Source organism: Vipera berus (assembly GCF_964194415.1).
Source record: "Vipera berus genome assembly, chromosome: 2".
NCBI classification, from domain to species: domain Eukaryota; kingdom Metazoa; phylum Chordata; class Lepidosauria; order Squamata; family Viperidae; genus Vipera; species Vipera berus.
The window spans coordinates 266,285,877-266,308,190 of NC_138203.1; the positions used below are offsets into that span (position 1 = coordinate 266,285,877).

A 22,314-nucleotide genomic window follows, 5' to 3' on the forward strand; every position below is an offset into this window, starting at 1 on the left:
AGAGAGAGAGAGAGAGAGAGAGGCACACACCCAGCCTGAAGGGGAGGAGAGCAAGCAAAAGATAAGGAAGGGGGAGAAGAGGAGGCAACAGGTTCTTTCCCTGACACACACTCTGGCAAGAGAGCACCAAGGAGCAAAGCTGAGGGCAGTCTTAGTTTCCTGGACGGACAGACCATCAGCTAATATCCAGTCCCAGCGAAAGCCGATGAGAAAGCAGGTACGATATGACAAAAATGAGCATGTTCTAATTACTCACAGGTTGGAATTGAAGTTAGGAAAGCAGTTGGGAAATGAAGGCAGAGAAAGAAAGGGGGTGTTATTCTTCTATATTTGTGTTTGGCTCACCTTTTCATTTGGTAGGTACGCTATCTCCTCAGACAGGAAGGATTTGGCCAGGTAGGAAGGCAGCAAGGGCAACCATCTGGCTAATTGTTTTGGGTGAACCACGTGATCTCTAGACTGTTATGCTGTCTAATGAATCTTGCTACTTCATGTAAAGCAGGGGTCTTCAAACTTGGCCCTTTTATGACTTGTGGACTTCAACTCCCAGAATTCCTCAGCCTGGCACACTGGCTGAGGAATTCTGGGAATTGAAGTCCACAAGTCATAAAAGGGCCAAGTTTGAAGATCCCTGATGTAAAGACTTCTAAAGACTAGGCTTTTGCTAGCATTGAAGAGAGGTGGTGGAGAAAGAGAGTAGAAGTGCTTAATTTTAGTGATTGTTTACTTATCCCATTTTCTGGAAAAAAGAAAAAAAAGAACACCTGGTAAGAAGACCACTTGCTTGGAACATTTCCTTGTTTGGATGGTGAAGAACAGAGATACATAATCTCTTTGAGCGTATGGGTGCAAATTAATAGGCAATATTAGTGCATGAAGAGCCAGCAGAATACAGGCAGTCCTCAGCCTACGACCACAATTTCCATGGCTAAGCAGACAGTTGCTCAGTGAGTTCTGCTCCGTTTTATGACCTTTCCTGCCACAGCTGAAGTGAATCGCTACAGTGGTTAACTTAGTAACGCGGTTGTTAAGTGAATCTGGCTTCCCCATTGACTTTGTTTGTCAGAAGGTCACACAAGGTGATCCCGTGACCATCATAAATACATGCCAGTGGCCAAGTGCCCGAATTCTGATCAGGTGACCATGGAGATGCTGCAACGGTTGTAAGTGTGAAAAATGGTCATGAGTCACTTTTCAGTGCCGTTGTAACTGCAAACAATCACTAAATGAATGGTTGAATGTCAAGGACTACCTCTATCCCCTTCATATTGATTCCCCCTGGCATCACTGAAATATCTGGATCTTCCAGAAAGCTTGCATTAGGTTTACACAGCAGGATGCAATAGGAGGAGATAAAAGAAACTTGTAGCAAGTTCTGTGAAAGAAATTTTCATCTGGCCTTGAACTCACTCATGATCAGATACAAGATGGGAAAGACTTGTATAGAGGTAAATGATAACAAGGGACAAAGAAATGGTCCAGGGATCTATAATCACAGCGGGAATCTCCTTCAATTTATTTTATTTATTAAATTTTTATGCCACCCATCACCCTTACAAAGTGACCCTGGCTGGCGTAATTTTATTGGGACAGACATTAACCCTTGACAGAAGCAAGGTATGGGTTTTGAAATGCTACCAGAGCAGGATAGATTGGGAAAAGGCAGAACCAGGAATTAATAAGAGGAAGAACCTAGATCATTAAGCAACCAGTCATACTTTATTTGCCGAGAGTTGGACACAATGGAATGGATAACATCATCGTCATCACTTTATTTGTCAGTTTATATTTGCCACCGAGACAAATTGACTTGATTGAATGTTGGCAGGTTGAAAATGTCAAGTGGAAAATTGGTGTTCTTGTGTCCTCGATAAGCTAATCTTTACACTGCCATCGTCAAAGAACCTTTTGTTTTCTTCATTCCCCAACTCTTCCTGATATCTGAGTTTTTTTGAACTTGAGCCATGAACCTCTCCCTTGTTCTCTCACTCTGGTTGTAAGTTCAGGATATCTTAGAATTTTACTGATTGATTGATTTACTTGATTTATATAGCCCCTCATTTCACTTTATGTGACTCTAGGTGTCTTACAATCATATAAATAAAAACACAAAATACATCATGGAAACCCAAAATAATAACACATTGCACCTGGGCATCATCTAATCTCCCATTCATACAACCAGAAAATGCCCAGGACTCCAAGCTTGAGCATGACGTTTTCAAGATATCACAAAAGGCCAATAGGGATGGGGTCCATCTAATCTCCAGGGGATGATATTCAATAGGGTGGATACCATTGTGGTCCTAGCCCAAGACTGGGTCCTTGACCAGGTGGTTGAAGGCCAACTGAACACAGCAAGATGGAGACTGAAACAACACAGCTTTGTTAATGAAATGTCTGCAAGAAAACCACCAAGCTCAGAGAGCACCAAGCATCTCACAACACAACTTAATTCCGCTCAAAAGGAAGACATAGTAATAGCAGTAGCACTTAGACTTAAATAATAATGATAATGATGATGATAATGATGATGATGATAATAATAATAATAATAATAATAATAATAATAATAATAATAATAATAATAATAAGAAGAAGAAGAAGAAGAAGAAGAAGAAGAAGAAGAAGAAGAAGAAGAAGAAGAAGAAGAAGAAGAAGAAGAAGAAGAAGAAGAAGAAGAAGAAGAAGAAGAAGAAGAAGAAGAAGAAGAAGAAGAAGAAGAAGAAGTTGGAACGGACCTTGGAGGTCATCTAGTCCAACCCCCTGCTCAGGCAGGAAACCCTATACCATTTCAGACAAATGGCTGTCCAATATCTTCTTAAAAACTTCCAGTGTTGGAGCATTCAACACTTACCACCATTTACCACCTCATGTTTACAGAGTCAGCTTATTGCCGACAACAATCTGGGACCTCATTTTACGAACCTCGGAAGAATGGAAAGTTGAGTCTACCCTGAGCCAGTGAGGATCGAACTCCTGGCAGTGGGCAGTCAGCCCACAATACTGCATTCTAAGCACTGCACCACCATGGGGAGATAGCTTTAAAAACTCATGTAACATCATTGTTTACAGCCAAACCTTTTATACCCCTAAATCACAAAACCCATAGGCCCAGATGTCACCTTCTCATGTGTTGTTCCCCTTTCCCTTTTATGGCTAAGACTTCTATTGCACTTGTTTATTTATTTATTAAATATGTTTGCTGCCCATGTCTCTGTGTACACACATACAGTACATATAGCTGCAGGCATACGTAGGTTAGCCACAAATTTTCATAACTGTCATAACTGTCTACTTTACTAATACTTTAGCAATATTTGCAAGCCTGTGAGTTTACTTCCGCCTGCATGTCTTGTCCTAAAGTACATCTGGGAGTCACACCAAGCAAGCCAGGCTCTGACCTTGTTTAAGCTTTTGAGCTCAATATTCTGCTTCGCCAGATTATTTTACAGATACAACTCTATTCCTTTAACATGTATTCAGCAAAGCTTGTTGATTAATAATATACATCCATGGTTGTGAACTGTTCTTAATTTACCTTTAGCACCAATGCAGAAAAGGCTCTCCTTCTATCTCTGCCAGCTGACTCCCCCTAGCTAACAGTAACCAGATCAGGCCTTTCCTGCTAGATCAGATAGGCCAGAGAAACCATTTGGGGGAGATGGTCTCATAAGTAACTCAATCCTAAGTAACCTCCTCACAACCACTGCTCTGAATTGCCCCCAGAAGCACACAAGAAGCCAATGCAGCTTGCAAACCAGTGGTGTCACATGTTTTGGGTAACTGGTACCAGTAATTGCATGTACCAGTTGAAGCTTCCAAATACTTTTTTCTACAGCAGCCCCATGTTAAAGCATGTTGCAGTGGTCCAATCTGGAAATCAAAAGAGCATGAGTGACTGTGAGCAGGTCCAGGAATGGGTACACTTGACACACAGCCCCAAGTTACGCAAAGGTCCTTCTAGAAATGGCTACCGTCTGCTCTTCTCTGTCCAGGGTGAACTCCAGATTGTGCATGGGTCAAAGCCACCCCATCCAGAAAGAAAGATAGAAGGTCTCTGGAACCAAGAAATCCAAAAACTCCAGAGCACCTCAGTCTGCCTTGGCTTGAGCTGAATTGAATCAAAACCAAATTAAGCTTTCCAAAATATATGTTAAAATGAATTTGTGTATTCAGATATTCAAACTTGGTTGCATTATACAGGAGGAGTTATAGCCAGTCAACTGTTTTGTGTTTCTGACTCTTTCAGATATAGCTACTATGCTTCGTTTCTTCTGGTCACATCTGGGCTTTTTCTTCTTCTTCGCATTGGTTTGCAAAGGTGCTTCCAATAATGACACCACGGTAGTGACCAGCAGTGGCCCCATTAAAGGCAAAACTGTCTCGACCAGATCTGGTTCCGTGATGGCCTATCTGGGAATCCCCTATGCAGAACCTCCAGTGAAGAAACTCCGTTTCCAAAAGCCCGTCCCACATCAGCCATGGAGTGAAGTATTGGAGGCCACCGGTTTTGGCAACTCTTGTCCACAGACCCATGTTGCTGGCCTTCCTGATAAAGACATATGGATTGCCAATACACCTCTTTCAGAGGACTGTCTCTTTCTTAACATCTGGGCACCCCACCCTCGACCGTCAACACCAGTGCCTGTCCTTGTCTGGATCCAAGGCATGGGCTTTATCACTGGCACAGCCTCACTAGATATCTATAATGGAGCAACCTTGTCTGCTACAGAGCAAGTCATAGTGGCTTCCATGAATTACCGCTTGGGGGCTCTAGGCTTTTTGTACTTGCCACCTTATGCTCAGGGAAACATGGGCTTGTGGGACCAACATTTGGCCCTGAAGTGGCTGAAGGAGAACATAGCAGTCTTCGGGGGTGATCCGGCTCGGTTGACTCTAGTCGGGCAAAGTGCAGGAGCAGTTTTGGTGGGTTGCCATCTCCTTTCCCCTCTGAGCCAGCCCCTTTTTGCTCGTGCGATACTTCAGAGTGGCGTTCCCAATGCCATTTGGCCCTGGAAGACCCCCCGAGAGGCCCACACAGATGCAATAATGCTCAGCAAAGAAGTGGGGTGTGCCAAAGATAATGACAGTGCTGTGGTGAGCTGCCTACAGGAGATAGACATTGAACATAAGAACTTTACTTATCTGACCCTGATCAACTCATTGACCACCGATGGTGATTTCCTCCCAGGAGAAGTCCCAAATCTGCTTGACACAGCAATTCTTCAGGGAAAACCAGTTCTTACTGGTGTCACTGATGATGAAGGTTCTGCTTTTGTACTGCTTATGTATTCGAGCACAAAAACAAACGGAGGAATATTAACATGGGAGCAGCTTCTCCAAGGTGTGACAGTAACTATGCAAAGAGGGACTAAAAAAGAAGTTGCGCACACGGTTGCCCAGAAATTCAGTGAAGCTAACCATGGTCAATATCGTTTGGCATTTTCTCAGTATATGCGAGATTATTTCATGGTATGTCCCTTGGTTGAACTTGCTGAGAAGATCAGAAAAGCGAGGAAGCCGGTGTATGTTTACTCCTTCAGTCACCACCCTTCTGGCTCTGGATGGCCTGAGTGGGTAGGGACGCCCCACGGAGGCGAGATACCTTATGTCTTTGGAACCATGGCGTCAGCAACAAACCGATCCATCACGGAGGCCGAGGAAGCATTGAGCCGTCAGATGATGAGATACTGGGCACAGTTTGCCAGAGGCGGGTAAGGAATTGAGCCCTCCAGCCTATAAAACAGTCCTTCCCTGTCCATTCATGAATGAGATTCTTGATTTGGGGCCGAGGAACTGATTAATCTGAATGGTATGTGTTAGATACTGGGTTTGTTGCTCAATGAGGAGATGAGGCAAGTGAGTTCAGCAAAGAGGCAGCCAATGGCGGCGCTGGAGATGGGTTGTCTGAGGAGCTGGGAGCCGTTAGCCAGCTTCCCTGCTTAAGCAACCTACCAGCAATTAACCCACGTGGTGTTCCCTTAACAAGACACAGCCCAATACATTACAGTATGGGGACAGGGAATTTGTCTCTTACCAATTTCCCATTTTCCATGCAATTCTGTAACATAAGGGTAGGGAAATATTTTCTCAGCAGTTGTCTGTGCCTGATATTTTCCCTGGAGTGCCATTAATATTTTTCCCACTGTAGTGTTCCAGGCAGCACTCAGCAGCTGAGTCTTCCAACTATTATATTTCCCATAACCAGTGCTTTTTTTCTAAAAAAAAAGGTGCCAGAACTCAGAGGTACTGTCACTGGGAGCGATGCCAGTGTCTTGCTATGGCATCGCCACCCGTCCTTTGCACCCATGCCCCTGCGGCTTGGAGCCACATGCCGCAGGGATTCCCCTCCCCACAGCTGCGTGGGGATTCCCCTCCCCTCAGCTGCGGTCCGTGCTGAGCCCCCACCCGGAGCTGCTCCGAACCCCGACCCAGAGCTGTGTTCCTCGTGGCAGTGGTCTCCAGCGCCAAACAGCCTCTTTCCAACCACATCCAGAAAAATTTGTAACAAACCTTGGAATTCTCAAGGCCATATTTGGTATTTCCCAGCAATCTGTTTCTGGAAGGAAAAAGCAATCCCTGCTGTGTTACTGATCCCAGAGAAGCATTTGCATGTATGTAGGTATCCTTAGGGTGCCATAGTTATGGATGAGAAATATTGGTTGCAAAGTTGGCATTTCTGGATATAATACAGATATTTTGGACTTATTTTTGTTTCTTTGCATGTTTGATATTTTTAAAAAGGCATATGCTACTGACTACACTTATGTACATATGTAACATCTTTTGAAAGATTGTCACTAAACAAAATTTTAATGTACAGATAATACCACCAGAAATTATTTTAGCCTTTTTAATAAATGTTGTTATTGATGTTAAGCTCACCATGGAAAACATCATATATTGTTACGTATATACTTGATTAATTATTTAAAGACTGAAGTGCAACATAACTAGATTCTAAATAATCTATTTTTCAAAACACACAACAGTCCAAACAGTAAAAGTAAAGTCCAAATTAAGAATATTTCATTCTTAAGAATTGTTTAATTTAAAGTGGTTTATTTGTAAATAGGATGGTTATAGATTCAAAATAGTTTTCAAGAGTGTACAAAGGATACTATTTTTTTCTAGCATCAGCTAAATTAGACATATTACATTGAGAAAAATGTTTCTCATTTCTTTCCTGTTACCTTTATTGATTTCATTGCAGAGATGTTAACATAGGAAATAGATTATTTTGTTATCTAATTTTACCTTCTAAAAGACAGAAGCAGATGAAAAATGTGAGGTTCTTTACTGTTGACTTTTTGGAATTAGCTGTTTTAGATTCTAAAAGTTTAGTTCCTAAAGAAGTAACCTTGTAAATAATTTTAATGTCCTCCTTTAGTGCAGAGTAGGCAACCTTGGCTCTTTTATGACTCAAGAACTTCAACTCCCAACATTCCTGAGCCAGCATGGCTCAGCTTGGAAACCTCTCTCTTTCTCCTCAGCGTGGCTGGCTCAGGATTTCTGGGAGTTGAAGTCCACGAGTCATAAAAAAGAGCCAAGAATGCCTACTCCTAAAGCCAATAGAGGGAACTGTTTTTTTGCACAAAAAAAAAGGTGCCATAATGCCGTTCTGAGCATTCTATGAGGAAAAAAACCCTGCCGATAACTATTGTATTGTGAAAAGTTGAAATGGTAGCCACTTATTCCCGTGGTTCTGAAATCAGCAGTAACCAGCCAGAAGAACATGGGACTCCAGCAATGGGACACTCACTGCTTGATCAGGCAATGCACCGGGTGGTACTTTTTGAGCATCTCAGTTGGGAATCGTCATGTTTCTTTTCCAATGGCCTGTCATGGGCAAACATAGTGATACCTTATACCAGGGTTGTCAAACGCGCCACATCACATGACATGCCGCGACATATTGTGACTTTTTCCCCGTTGCCGGAGCTGGGCTGGGTGTGGTTTTGTCATGATGCATCCGGCCTGCAGGCTGGCAGTTTAACACCCCTGCCTTATAAGAAGAGACTGGACAGCCATTTGCCTGAAATGTTATAGGGTTTCCTGCCTGAGCAGGGGGTTGGACTAGATGACCTCCAAGGTCCCTTCCAACTTTATATATATTATTATTATTATTAATGTTTGGAGGAATGATAACTAAAACTGGGAGTAAAGGCTGTGGTGAACAAGGCAGCCATGGTGCTCATACTTGATGATGGTTGACAATAAAAGTACCAACAGTGTGAGCACCATCTTGCAATGAGAAGAAAGAAAGAAAGAATAAAAGAAAAGAAGGGGGAGGGTATGTGGGAGGGAGGGAAGAAGGAAAGGAAGGCCCTTGACTTTTGAATCTAGTTATTTGATATCAATGGACTCCGGTGCCTATAATTCTTATAAACATGCAAGAGTTTGTTTGTAATCCTACTATAATTTCTCAACTGCCTTTGTAGGACTCCGACAAGGCCACAGACAGATGAGGTACAATGGCCCCTCTTTGACACCACAGAGCAGAACTTCTTTCACATCAGCACAGCAGAACCCCAGCTCAGAAAGCTGTCACCTGTCCCACTCTGTGATTTCCTGACTACGCTTCCTGCAGATGCTGTGCTATCATGTGAGTTGAACTCTTTGGGGAAGTAAATCCTCTCACTCTAGAGCAGCATGGCAATGAGAAGGAGGAGGAGCATCCAGTTTGTGAGGATGCTGTAGGAAAAATGGCTAGTATATTATGCGTGAAGGAACCTGCCTAGTAACCAATATGGTGTAGCGGATGAGTGTGGCTTTGAGACTGGGGAAGACCATGTTCAAGTCCGACATACTTGCTGAGCTCTCAGGTCCACCTATTTCACAAGATGGCTGTTTTGGAGATGAAATGACGGGAGATGCACCGTAGCTACCAAAGGAGAGGTGAGGTAGAAGGATACAGGTGGCCCTCGACTTACGACCACAACTGGGCCAGAATTTCTGTTGCTGAGCAAGATGGTTGTTAATTGAATTGTGCCCGATTTTATGACCCTTTTTTGCCACAGTTGTTAAGAGAAATGCTGCAGAAATGTTCAGCGAATCGTGTGGTTTTTAAGTGAATCCAGAATCCCCCATTGACTTTGCTTGTCGGAGGCCTTGTAGATTGCAAATGGCGATCATGTGACCCTGGATGCTGCAACTGTTGTAAATACATGCCAGTGACCAAGTCCCAAATTTGGATCACGGGGTCATGGGGACGCTGTGATGGTAATAAGTGTGAGAACGTGCTGTACACCACTTTTTTCAGTGCTGTTATAACTTTGAATAGTCTCTAAAGTAGGGTGGGGAACGATGGTCCCTTTATGACTTGTGGACTTTCTGAGGGAATTCTGGGAGTTGAAGTCCACAACTCATAAAGGGGCCATTGTTCCCCACCTCTGCTCTAAAGGAATGATTGTAAGTCGAGGACTACCTGTGATTATTGATTACTAGGAATACCTATGACTAATGATTACTAGGAAGTAAAATAGCAGCCTACCCTATTTTCTCTCCTCCTGCTTCATGAATATGAATTGCCACCAAATCTGGTGCATGGATGGCTACTTACCTTATCCATATTTTTTACTTTTTATCTCATATAAGAGATGAAAATACTTTTGCTATGAGTCAAATAGCACCTGGGAGCAGCTGGCAATAATGTAAAGATTAACCAGTCCTGTTAGCAAGTTTCTATGGATGTTTTTCAATTAAAAACATACAGTTCGGTCAGTGAACTAAGCTAGTCTATTATATGAAGTATTATATGGTCCTGTGACTTTTTAAAATTAGTTTCTTACACTTATCCCTTGCTTTTTTTTTTCCATTGGCAGAGAAATCTCCAGAAGACCTCGATCATGAATTGGGAAGTTGAACCAGGAATATAGAATATGACATGTGAAACCAAGAATACAAATTAAATTAAGATATGAGCATTATTTAGCTGTCATATGGGAAGAACTAAAATCCTATGAAGGGGATGGGGAGTGATTGGCTGAGCTTTAGTTCAAAAAAAAAATCACTGAGTGAACCCAGTTTGCAACGGTGGCATGTGTATCTCAGCCTATGGCAACTCCACTTCTTGCTCTGTCCCTTTAAGTGGTATAATAGAATTGGAATAGACCAGGGGTCTTCAAATCTGGCCCTTTTATGACTTGTGGACTTCAACTCCCAGAATTCCTCAGCCAGTGTGCCTGGCTGAGGAACTCTGGGAGTTGAAGTCCACAAGTCATAAAAGGGCCAAATTTGAAGACTCCTGGAATAGATAAGTATATTTAGCTATGGGTGCAACTACATTCATCTGATTTCAGAGGTATAATCATTGGGCTTTGGGGATCTTAAGAAATAACCCATATATCATTTCTTCATATAGAGGGAAACCCTAGTTAGTCAGAGTTCCAATTTCCTGGAAAAAACCCTATGCTATATATAAATACAATCTCTTTAGAAAGAGGCCAATTAAAAATGGGAGGTGGTATGGGAGTGTGAATACATCTATAAGTATGGCTGGGTTGTGCATTTCGGTCAGCTTCACATCTAATACAAAACACTTAATAGCTCTAAAACTGTGGGCCACTAGTACAAGCGGCATTGCACCCATCTTCTGCTAGAGGTCAGCTGGGGAATCCCATTTTTTTCCATTACATCTTAATGCTTTCCATATCATCATTACCATCTTCATCATCATCATCATCAAGGCCACCAATAATAATCTTTTTTCAATCATATTTGTTTCTGTTCCCTTTCTTAGGACAGATTTTCTTTTTAGCCCCTTTCCACACTTGATTCTTTTAACATTATCATTAAATAAAGTACATACTAAAATTAAAAAGAAACTCTGTAGCATTATTTTTCTGTGAAATCTTTTAAAAGCTATATAGAAATCGAAAGATTTATTAGTAGCCTGCTAATTATAATATAATAGCAAAAAAGATGCATTACTTTACATATTGTTAGTCATATGATTATAGCCTAACTGGTTGGGTTGGCAATATATAAGCCATGATTGTAATGTATTGTATCCCTTTAAATGTGTAATGATTGGCCAATGCTGTGCTCTTTCAACAGCCATAAGAGGGAGCTAGAGACATAGCTTCTCTCTCTCTGCGTTAGTTACTCTGTTACATTGCTTGCTGATTATTGTTGATTGTGGTTTTGCTACTGTTTGCCAAACCTGAAGAACTGTGTTTTTGACTTTTAGACTGGTAAGACGACTTTTTATTGGATAACTCTTGAACTGTTGATATCTTCTCTGTACCCATGTATGACCTGGACTGTTTATTCTTGACTTGTGCTACTCCTAAAAGTCCCCTTCATGGATTACTGCCTTGTCGTGGCGAAGGGGCTTGCGTAATTCAATGAAGCTATGAGCTATGCCGTGCAGGGCCACCCAAGACGGAAAGGTCATAGCAGAGAGTTCTGACAAAACGTGATCCACTGGAGAAGGAAATGGCAACCCACTCCAGTATCTTTGCCATGAAAACCCTATGGACAGTACCAAAAGGCAAAACGATATGACGCTGGAAGATGTGCCCCTCAGGTCGGAAGGCGTCCAATATGCTACTGGGGAAGAGCAGAGGGCTAGTACTAGTAGCGCCAGAAAGAATGAAGCGACTGGGCCAAAGCCGAAAGGACGCTCAGCTGTGGATGTGTCTGGTGGTGAAAGGAAAGTCCGATGCTGTAAAGATTCTTTCTCCATAGGAACCTGGAATGTAAGATCCATGAATCAAGGAAAGCTGGACGTGGTCAAACAAGAGATGACAAGACTAAACATCGACATCTTAGGTATCAGCGAACTAAAATGGACAGGAATGGGTGAATTTAATTCAGATGACCATCAGGTATACTACTGCGGGCAAGAATCCCTCAGAAGAAATGGAATAGCCTTCATAGTCAATAAAAAAGTAGGAAAAGCAATACTGGGATACAACCCTCAAAATGACAGAATGATCTCAGTTCGAATCCAAGGCAAACCATTCAATATCACAGTAGTCCAAGTCTATGCCCCAACCACCAGTGCTGAAGAGGATGAAATTGACCGGTTCTATGAAGCCCTACAGCACCTTATAGAACTAACACCCAAAAATGATGTCCTTATCATCATGGGAGATTGGAATGCTAAAGTAGGAAGCCAAAAGATAAGTGGAATAACAGGCAAGTTTAGCCTTGGAGTACAAAATGAAGCAGGGCACAGGCTGATAGAATTTTGTCAAGAGAATACGATGGGCATAGCAAACACTCTTTTCCAACAACCCGAGACGGCTTTACACATGGACATCACCAGACGATCAACACAGAAATCAGATTGACTATATGCTCTGCAGCCAAAGATGGAGAAGCTCTATACAGTCAGTAAAAACAAGACCAGGAGCTGACTGTGGCTCAGACCATGAGCTTCTTGTTGCAAAGTTTAGGCTTAAATTAAAGAAAGTAGGGAAAAGCGCTAGGCCAGTCAGGTATGAATTAAATCCTATCCCTGTTGAATATACAGTGACAAATAGATTTAAGGAATTAGATCTGATAGACAGAGTGCCTGAAGAACTATGGACAGAGGTTCGCAACATTGTACAAGAGGTAGCAACCAAAACCATCCCAAAGAAAAAGAAATGCAAGAAAGCAAAATGGCTGTCTGAGGAAGCTTTGCAAATAGCTGAGGAAAGGAGGGAAGCGAAAGGCAAGGGAGAAAAAGAAAGATATGCCCAATTAAATGCAGAATTCCAAAGAATAGCTAGAAGAGATAAGAATGCCTTCTTAAATGAACAATGCAAAGAAATAGAAGAAAACAATAGAATAGGGAGGACCAGAGATCTTTTCAAGAAGATTGGAGAGATGAAGGGAACGTTTCATGTAAAAATGGATGGGCATGATAAAGGACCAAAATGGCAGGGACCTAACAGAGGCAGAAGAGATTAAGAAGAGGTGGCAAAATTACACAGAAGAACTATACAAGAATGAGCTTAATGTCCCTGATAATCACAATGAGTTGGTCACTGACCTCGAGCCAGACATCCTAGAATGTGAAGTGAAGTGGGCCTTAGAAAAGCTGAGCAACAACAAAGCTAGTGGAGGTGACAGTATTCCAGCTGAGCTATTCAAAATCTTAAAAGACGATGCAGTAAAAGTGCTACACTCAATTTGCCAGCAAATTTGGAAAACTCAACAGTGGCCACAGGATTGGAAAAGATCAGTTTACATTCCAACTCCAAAGAAAGGCAGTGCCAAAGAATGTTCAAACTATCGCACCATTGCACTCATTTCTCATGCTAGTAAAGTTATGCTTAAAATCCTACAAGCCAGACTCCAGCAGTATGTGGATCAAGAACTACCAGAAGTACAGGCAGGATTTCGAAGAGGCAGAGGAACTAGAGATCAAATTGCTAACATACGCTGGATCATGGAGAAAGCTAGAGAGTTCCAGAAAAACATCTTCTTCTGCTTCATTGACTATGCTAAAGCCTTTGATTGTGTGGATCATAACAAACTGTGGCAAGTTCTTAAAGAGATGGGAATACCAGACCATCTTATTTGTCTCTTGGGAAACCTATATGCGGGCCAAGAAGCAACAGTGAGAACTGGACACGGAACCACTGATTGGTTCAAAATTGGGAAAGGAGTCCGGCAAGGCTGTATACTGTCGGCTTGCCTATTTAACTTATATGCAGAGCACATCATGAGAAAGGCAGGGCTAGATGAATCAAAAGTTGGAATTAAGATTGCCGGAAGAAACATCAACAACCTAAGATATGCAGATGATACCACTCTAATGGCAGAAAGTGAAAAGGAACTAAAGAGCCTCTTGTTGCGAGTGAAGAAGGAGAGTGCAAAACTTGGGTTGAAACTAAACATTACGAAAACCAAGATCATGGCATCTGGCCCTCTCAATTCCTGACCCTCATGAAGAAATCTATCTATGTGGTCACTAGGAGTTGAAAATAACTTAATGGCACATAATCAAGTGGTATGGAATAGGCATGCAATACTAAACAATTATTTTCCGTGCTAGTAAACTATTTCAGGGACGCGGTGGCTCAGTGGATTAGGACACTGAGCTTGTCGATCAGGTCGGCAGTTTGGCAGGTCGAATCCCGAGTGCCACGTAACAGAGTGAGCGCCAGTTACTCGTCCCAGCTTCTGCCAACCTAGCAGTTCGAAAGCACGTAGAAAAATAGGGACCACTGTGGTGGGAAGGTAACAGCATTCCGTGTGCCTTTGGTGTCTAGTCATGCCAGCCACATGACCACGGAGACGTCCTCGGACAAGCGCTGGCTCTTCGGCTTTGAAACGGAGATGAGCACCGGCCCCTAGAGTTGGAAACGACTAGCACGCATATGCAGGGGAACCTTTACCTTTTACCTTAAACTATTTCAGAGAGCCAATTTGGGATAATGGTCAAGGCACCACCACAGAAACCATGAAACCACGTTCTAGTCCCGCCTTGGGCACAAGCCAAGCAGTGTAACCTTGAGCCAGTCGTCCTCTCTTAGCCCTAGGAAGGAGGCAAAGGCAAACTAGTCCTGAAACCTTGTTAAGAAATCTGCAGGGACATCTCCAGGCTGTCACTAGGAGTCAGCACTGAGTCGAAGGGACACTCGCCCGAGCCAGACTTAATTAATGCATTCGAGTTTCTTGATTCATACGCAAGGGGGCGCTCTGCAGGCTTCGGCCCACTTTACCCGTAGATGCTCCCCTGCAAAATTCAGAGCCGAAGTGGGAAACAACCGAGGGTCCTTAAAAAAAAAAAGATTCCCTTATCTGGGCATTCACAGCAGACCCACTCTGAGCGTTAAGTTAGCAGAACTCGTTTTTCCTACGGGGAAAACTACGGGGCATGCGCACCTACGATGACGACGTCCTCCACAAGCCCCTTTCCTATTTCGAACCCGAACGCTACCTCCCTGTTGTAGTTCAATTCCATGGGATGAAAAGGCACTACATTTCCCAGAAGGCTTTGTGCCACGAAACCGGAAAAAAAAAGATGCACTCCGGTAGCTTCGAGCGACGGACTTGGAGAGAGACTCTGCGCGCGGAATTAAGGAAGCCGGTTCTGTGGCACTTTAATCAGCTTGGACCGGTGCAATCACAGCGCCCAGAGCCTTCAGACGACTTGGGGGTAAAGTCGGATATGGGTCATCAAGGGCTAAGCCCAAGGAAGGAATAATAATAATAGCCTTGTATCCTCTGCTGGTTTTTTATTTTTTATTTTTATAGAGTATGCAGGAATGCAGAAAATTTAACTCCCAATTTCTTACAGGGGTTTGCTTTCTTTTGTTTCTGTAGCTATCAGGCTCTTTCCACGGTCAAAGAGTCCATCCTCTGTCTACTAAAAAAGGCTGTGCTTCTTTGGCGAAGAAGAAGAAGAAAGCTGGTCACCAGGTCACACAGGTGAGTGAACGGAAGGGAATGACTTGAATTCATCGCCGTTTGATACCCACGTTATCTATTCTGTAACAGGGCTAAGGAAAAGACTGGCAGTGGATGGATGCAATATAGGTAAGAAGGGCCAAAACAGTATTGTGAAGAAGACCTATAAGTGGCAAGACCTATGTGCTCTTGCACATCTCAGATCCCTTTAGGACAGGGGTAGGCAACCTCGGCTCTTTTATGACTCATGGACTTCAATTCCCAGAATTCTTGAGTCAGCTCAGGAATTCTGGGAGTTGAAGTCCATGAGTCATAAAAGAGCCGAGGTTGCCTACCCCTGCTTTAGGAGAATCAAGTTGCACTGTAGCACTGTCTCTTGTTTGACCTTTTTTTCCTGTCCCCTCCCTCCAAAATCAAGAGTTAATGCAGTGTAACAATTCATTAGGGGGGAAAAAAAGTTGTAGCACCCTTTAATTTTGCTATTCCAAATTTAGGGAAGGGGGAAGTGAGAGAAACAAAATGATACCGTTTCTCATGCTGGCTGGGGCAATTGTGGGAGTTGAAATCCACATATCTTAAGGTTGCTGAGATTGGATGAGTGAGTCACTCATGTTTCTGACATATGTGCACCATTGCTGGAGTTGTTGCACTTGTTAGAAATGTGTTTCAAAGTGCAGTTTGAGGTGCTGGGAGCTACTTTTAAAGCCCTACATGGTATCTAAGAGACTAAGATCTCAGAGGCTGCCACAAAGAAGAGGGAGTCAAGCTATTCTCCAAAGCACCTGAAGGCAGGACAAGAAGCAATGGATGGAAACTAACCAAAGAGAGAAGCAACCTAGAACTAAGGATAAATTTCCTGACAGTTAGAACAATTAACCAGTGGAACAACCTGCCTCCAGAAGCTGTGAATGCTCCAACACTGGAAGTTTTTAAGAAGAGACTGGACAGCCATTTGTCTGAAATGGTATAGGGTTTCTTGCCTGAGCAGGGGGTTGGACTAGATGACCTCCAAGGTCCCTTCCAACTTTATTATTATTAGTAGTAAGATTTCCTAAACAGATCTGTCAATCAATCATAGAATCATAGGGCTGAAAGGGACCCTGGAGGTCTTCTAATACAACCCTCTGCCCAAGGCAGAAGTTCTTATTCCATCCTGGACAAATGGTTGTCCAATCTTTTCTTGAAAACCTCCAGCAATGGAGCACCCACAACTCCAGTAGGTAAGCTGTACCAGTGACTAATTATTCTCACTGTCAGGAAATTTCTTCTTAGTTCCAAGTTGGGTCTCCCTCTGACAAGCTTCCACCCATTTTCTTCTTGTCCTGTCTTCGGGTGCTTTGGATAATAAATCAACCCCTTCATCCCTGTGACAACCCTTCAAGTACTGAAAGATAGCTATCATATCACCCTAAGCCTTCTCTTCGTTAGGCTAAACAAGCCTAGTTCCTTAAGTGTGCATCATACAGTTTAGCTTCCAGACCCATTGTCATCTTCGCTGCCCTTCTCTGCACTCTTTAGAGGGCCTTTGCATCTATTTTGTATTGTGCGGACCAGAATTGGATGCAGTGTGGCCACACTAGTGCAGAATAGAGCGATAGTATCACTCCTTGTGATCTTGATGTTATCCCTCTTGATGTAGCCTAGGACTGCATTGGCTGTTTTGGCAGCTGCCGCACACTGATGGCTCATACTTTAATGGTGATCCTTCTCACAGGCACTACTGTTGCGCCATGTGCTGCCTATTCTACTCCTATGCATTTGGTTTTTCCTGCCCAAGTGCAGGACCTTACTTTTCTCACCACTGAACTGCATCTTGTTGGGTAGGGTCCAATGCTGAGGTCTAGCAAGGTCCTTCTAAATTTTGAATCTATCTTCCAGAGTGTTAGCAATTCCTTCCAGCTTTGTGTCATCTGCAAATCTGATAAGCTCCTCTTGTATCCCCTCATCTAAATCATTTATGAAAATGTTGAAAAACACTGGATCTGTCTGTCTGTTTATATCTATCATAGCTATCTATATCTATCTGTTTGTCTGTCTGTCTGTCTGTCTATCTGTCTGTCTATCTATCTATCTATCTATCTATCTATCTATCTATCTATCTATCTATCTATCTATCTATCTATCTATCTATCATCTATCTAATCTATGGGGCTCCCCTCCTTTCATGGAAAGTAGTAAAATTTGGACTTATCTGTAAGGACTTTGGGATTAATGACACCAAAATTAAGTACTGTAATGTATGGTAGTACATTACAGTATGGACGCGGTGGCTCAGTGGGTTAGGACGCTGAGCTTGTCGATCAGAAGGTCGGCAGTTTGGCGGGTCGAATCCCGAGTGCCGCGTAACAGAGTGAGCGCCTGTTACTCGTCCCAGCTTCTGCCAACCTAGCAGTTCGAAAGCACGTAAAAATGCAAGTAGAAAAATAGGGACCACTACGGTGGGAAGGTAACAGCGCTCTGTGCGCCTTTGGCGTCTAGTCATGCCGGCCACATGACCACGTAGACGTCCTTGGACAAGCGCTGGCTCTTCGGCTTTGAAACGGAGATGAGCACCGGCCCCTAGAGTCGGAAACGACTAGCACGCATGTGCGGGGGAACCTTTACCTTTACCTATGGTAGTAATATAAGTTTGTGTTTGTTACTATTGCCTTATTTGTATTATATTCTGTAATTGCATAAAGTCTATTAAGGATTAAGATGGGGATAAATCTCAGAAATAAATAAACACAATTGCCAAACCTAGATAGCTGCATGGTGCATACAGAAAACTCTAAAATATTTGACACTTGGAATCTTTTGACTACTTAGTGGTGATCTAAAGTTTTACAGCCCTGATTTGGTAGCCTTAGTAAATGTGTCAGCCCATAAAAAAGGAAAGTTGATGTGGATAGATAGTAAATCTTCATGGAACCTAAAAAAAGGTGGAGCAATGTGTCGCAGTGGTTAGAATGCAACATTGCAGGCAAACTCAGCCCACAGCCTGGAGTTCAAGCCTCACTGGCTCAAGGTTGACTCAGCCTCCCATCCTTGTGAGGTCGGTAAAATGAGGACCCAGATTATTGGGGGTGGGCAATATGCTGTCTCTGGAATCCGCTTAGAGAGGGCTGTACATAAGTAAGTGCTATTGCTATTGATATGGGACAGTCTCCCCTGTTGCACTTTCTGGATCATTCATTTGTATTTATTCATTCAATGTCTATAGCTGTCCAACTCAACCAAGTGATACTTAGTTTAATTAGTGTTTTGAGAGTGGAAACCCTGACTGTAGTGCTGTGAATGACAAGAGCCCCCTGTGACAACTAAGTCCCTGTAATATGCCCACTGGATTACAAAGATTGGGCCCTTTGATATTATGATATCCCTCCAACTCTAAAACTCCAATCCATAGAAGCAGAGCTTTTAAAAAAAGTACTGTTGTTGATCATAACCCTTTTTCGCATGCTGTCAGTTGTTTTGTCACTTAAATAATTTAAGATACCTTTATCGTTTCATTGTTTTTATCAGCATGATAAAGGACAAAGAAGCCTTTCAGAGACTGAATTTCCTCTATCAGGTGAGAAGAATTTCCCGACATAGGAAGTAATTTTACAAGGCTGTTTAAAACGGGGGTTGTAGCGGGAAGTGACCTTTTGCTATGCCTCAGTTTCCAGTTTGCTCACAAATGCATGTGAAATGCATGTTTTTCTCTTGATTACAGTCAGAAAGACAGTTCCTTTAAAAGCAATGTAGAGACAACATGCACAGCGTGGTTTCTGGAATTTTTCCCAACTCCTTTCCCAACAGCGCCTATAGGAGGCATCTGTTTCGTTTCTGTAACACAGTTGCTCAAGTTTGTGTGCATGTCCACGTTCCTGCTCTTGTAATGTGGTACATCTACATGTGTTTGCACGTGTGCGTATTCTCCCCAGAGTTAAATCAGGGCATGTGCCTATTGAACTAATTGTGCATTACTTGCTTGGGCTATCTATAAGATCCTGCTGAACACTTCTGTATATATATAAACTGGGAAGGACAGAGTGGACTGGATCTGTATCAGATTTGGTCACATGACCAGGAGGGAGGAGGGGTTAAGAATGGAGCAGTTGGCAGGATTCTATAGGATTGTAGTGGAGTATTATTTTCTGGATTCTTCAAAACCCTAAATTTGTTTTTCAACTTCTCCCTCCTCCCCCTCTATGACAAAATTGATCCTGTTTTCACGTAATGATCCTATAGACCAGGGGTGTCAAACTCACCACGTCACCTGACATGTTGTGACGTATTGTGACTTTTTTCCCCTTGCCGGAGCTGGGGTAGGCGCGACTTCCGCGTGACGCATCCGGCAGTTTGACACCCCTGCCATAGACCTTGGCAACTTGAAGATGTGTGGACTTCAACTCCCAGAATTTTCCAGCCAATAAACCAAAATATAATTTTTTTTTTTATTGAAAAGTTTTAAAATACAATTTTCCTTTAAGAATCCCCCCTTCCCCCTCCCTCCTCCCCCCCTACCTCCCCCCCTCCCCCCCTCCCCCCCCGACTTCCCAGAGCTAAATACAAGGTATATATATAAAAAGCAATCATAAACAATCATATACTAACAACTATAAACTCTAAAATCCATCACTCTCTAGCTTATAAAGGATAAAACAAGCCTTAATAATATTGAATATGTATAAAAAGAAACTAAGATAAGAAAAGAAAAAAAAACGAAAGAAGACTTATTCAAATGCTACATAAAACTTCTTAACCCTATACTTGTTCTGGATAAACTCAATCCATTTTGTCCATTCCATAATATAGCGTTCTTGCGAATGATCTTTCAAATAGGCCAAAATCTTCGCCATCTCTGCCAGGTCTGAAACCTTTAAAGTCCACTCTTCTATGGTCGGCAGTTCCTCTTTCTTCCAATATTGGCCTATCAAAAGTCTTGCCGCCGTGATTAAGTTCAACATCAACTTGGTGTCCACAACTGTAGCGTCTGCAATTATTCCCAACAAAAAAAGTTGCGGACAAAACTTTATCCTCTGTTTAAAAATCTTCTGCATATTCCACCAGACTTTTATCCAAAAAGCCTTAACCTTCTTACATGTCCACCATATGTGAAAATATGTTGCGTCTTCATCACCACACCTCCAACATTTAGGCTGATAATTCGGATACATACTTGCAAGCTTTTTAGGATCTAAATGCCATCTATAAAACATTTTGTAAAAGTTCTCTCTTAGATTTTGAGCTTGAGTAAATTTCACGTTCCTCACCCAAATCTTTTCCCACGTGTCCATTGTGATAACTTCCTGGATGTTTTGGGCCCATTTTATCATACAATCCTTAACAAGCTCTGTTTCTGAGTCAATCTCTATCAATGCAAGATATATCCGTTTGATATGTGCTGGTCCCTGATTCCTAATTTGCTTTATCAAATTTTCATCAGTCATTGTAAATCCATTTTTCTGGTCTTCTTTCCACCTGGCCCGTAACTGAGTATATTGAAACCAATTTTGAACAACCTTCTCTTCTCGCAAGAGGCTATATGATTTCAAACACCAAACATTTCTTTCCAAACTGAGGATCTCCTTGTACGTAGTCACATCATGTTTAAAGCCAGCATGTATATTTTCTATTGCGTGTTTTGGAATTGCCCACAATGGTATCTTGCAACTTAACTTATGTCTATACTTCTTCCAAACTCTCAGCAATGCCTGCCTTAAAATATGCACCCTAAACACGTTGTCTACCTTCTTATCATACAACAAATATGCATGCCAGCCAAACAACAAATCATGGCCCTCAAGATTTAATAACCTCCCTTGCGTCAAATTAATCCAGTCACTTATTCCTACTAATGCAGCAGCTTCATAATATAATTTAAAATTAGGCAATTTAAGGCCACCTCTCTCACGAGTATCCTGCATAATCTTAAGTTTAACTCGTGGTTTTTTCCCTGCCCACACAAATTTATTGATACCTCGCTGCCATTCCTCCAGATTAGAATCTTTCTTAAGAATCGGTATCATTTGAAACAGAAATAAAAATTTAGGCAGGACATTCATTTTTACTGCTGCAATCCGTCCCAACAAAGACAATTGCAATTTTTCCCAACTCTCCAATTCTTTTTGAATTTTCCCCCATAGCTTTTCATAATTATTTTTATATAGCTTTGTATTAGAGGGCGACAAAATCACCCCCAGATATTTAACCCTTTTAACAATCTCAAATCCAGTTAATCCTTCTAAGAGGGCCTTTTGCGGTGATGTCATATTTTTGGCCAAAATTTTTGTTTTTTGTACATTAACCTTAAATCCAGAAACCTTCCCATATTGTGTTATTATCTCCATCAAGTCCACAACAGAGTTCTCTGGCTGGGTCACTGTAACAACCAGATCGTCTGCGAATGCTCTCAATCTGTAGTCCTGATCTCCAATTTGAATCCCCTTAATTTTTTCCGAATTCCGAATTTTAACCAATAATATCTCTAATGTCAACACAAATAACAAGGGCGATAACGGACACCCTTGCCTTGTGCCCTTCTCAATATTACATGCTTCTGTCAAGCTATTATTAACTATAATTCGGGCAATTTGTTTTTGATATAATGCCCTAATCGGTTGTAAAAAATTTTCCCCAAAATCCATTTTTTCTAGAACTTTCAACAAAAATTTCCAATTCAATTGATCAAAAGCTTTTTCAGCATCTAAAAAAATTAGCACCGCAGCAATCTGGTTGTTCCTTTCCAAAAACTCTAACACATCAACTATATGCCTCACATTATTTTTCATTTGCCTATCACTAATAAACCCCGTTTGATCCCCATGAATCACCTGTTGCAGAACCCTCATCAGTCTATTAGCCAAAACCTTAGCAAATATCTTGTAATCTGTGTTTAAAAGCGATATCGGTCTATAATTTTTAACTTGAGTAGCATCTTGGTCTTCCTTCGGAATCAAAGAGATAAAAGCTGTTCTCCAAGACGGTGGCACC

At 42.1% G+C, this 22,314-nt stretch overlaps 2 protein-coding genes across 4 annotated transcripts in view; both read left to right on the top strand.

Moving 5' to 3' along the window:
- On the top strand, positions 1-17,780 carry LOC308663576 (cholinesterase-like). Of its 2 annotated transcripts, XR_014025444.1 has the most exons (5): positions 1-217; positions 4,253-5,717; positions 8,445-8,608; positions 9,828-10,262; positions 17,630-17,780. XR_014025444.1 is itself a non-coding variant. In XM_081320122.1 (4 exons), coding segments are annotated over exons 2-4 (1,620 nt in total). In that variant the 5' UTR covers positions 1-217; positions 4,253-4,263; the 3' UTR covers positions 9,830-11,251. The 2 variants fall into 2 exon arrangements, 1 of the variants encoding a protein (XP_081176248.1); XM_081320122.1 differs by lacking the exon at positions 17,630-17,780 and having other exon boundaries at positions 9,828-11,251.
- RPP21 (ribonuclease P subunit p21) overlaps positions 11,809-22,314 on the top strand; it is a 21,379-nt gene continuing 10,873 nt past the window's right edge. The window contains exons 1-3 of one of the 2 annotated variants that reach the window (XM_081320181.1): positions 11,809-11,834; positions 15,271-15,375; positions 18,859-18,907. In XM_081320181.1, the coding sequence (XP_081176307.1) occupies positions 11,824-11,834; positions 15,271-15,375; positions 18,859-18,907 (165 nt within the window). In that variant the 5' untranslated portion in view covers positions 11,809-11,823. Of the gene's footprint in view, positions 11,835-13,463; positions 15,104-15,270; positions 15,376-18,858; positions 18,908-22,314 lie in introns of those variants that run through there. The other variant, XM_081320180.1, reaches the window with a different exon arrangement.

What these genes read in the sequence shown, in the direction of transcription:
- LOC308663576 (XM_081320122.1), top strand. Translation starts at nt 4,264, where the DNA reads ATGCTTCGTTTCTTCTGGTCACATCTGGGCTTTTTCTTCTTCTTCGCA. An exon ending in GCACAGTTTGCCAGAGGCGG is followed by an intron (nt 5,718 to 8,444) that starts GTAAGGAATTGA and finishes CTGCCTTTGTAG; the next exon opens with GACTCCGACAAGGCCACAGA.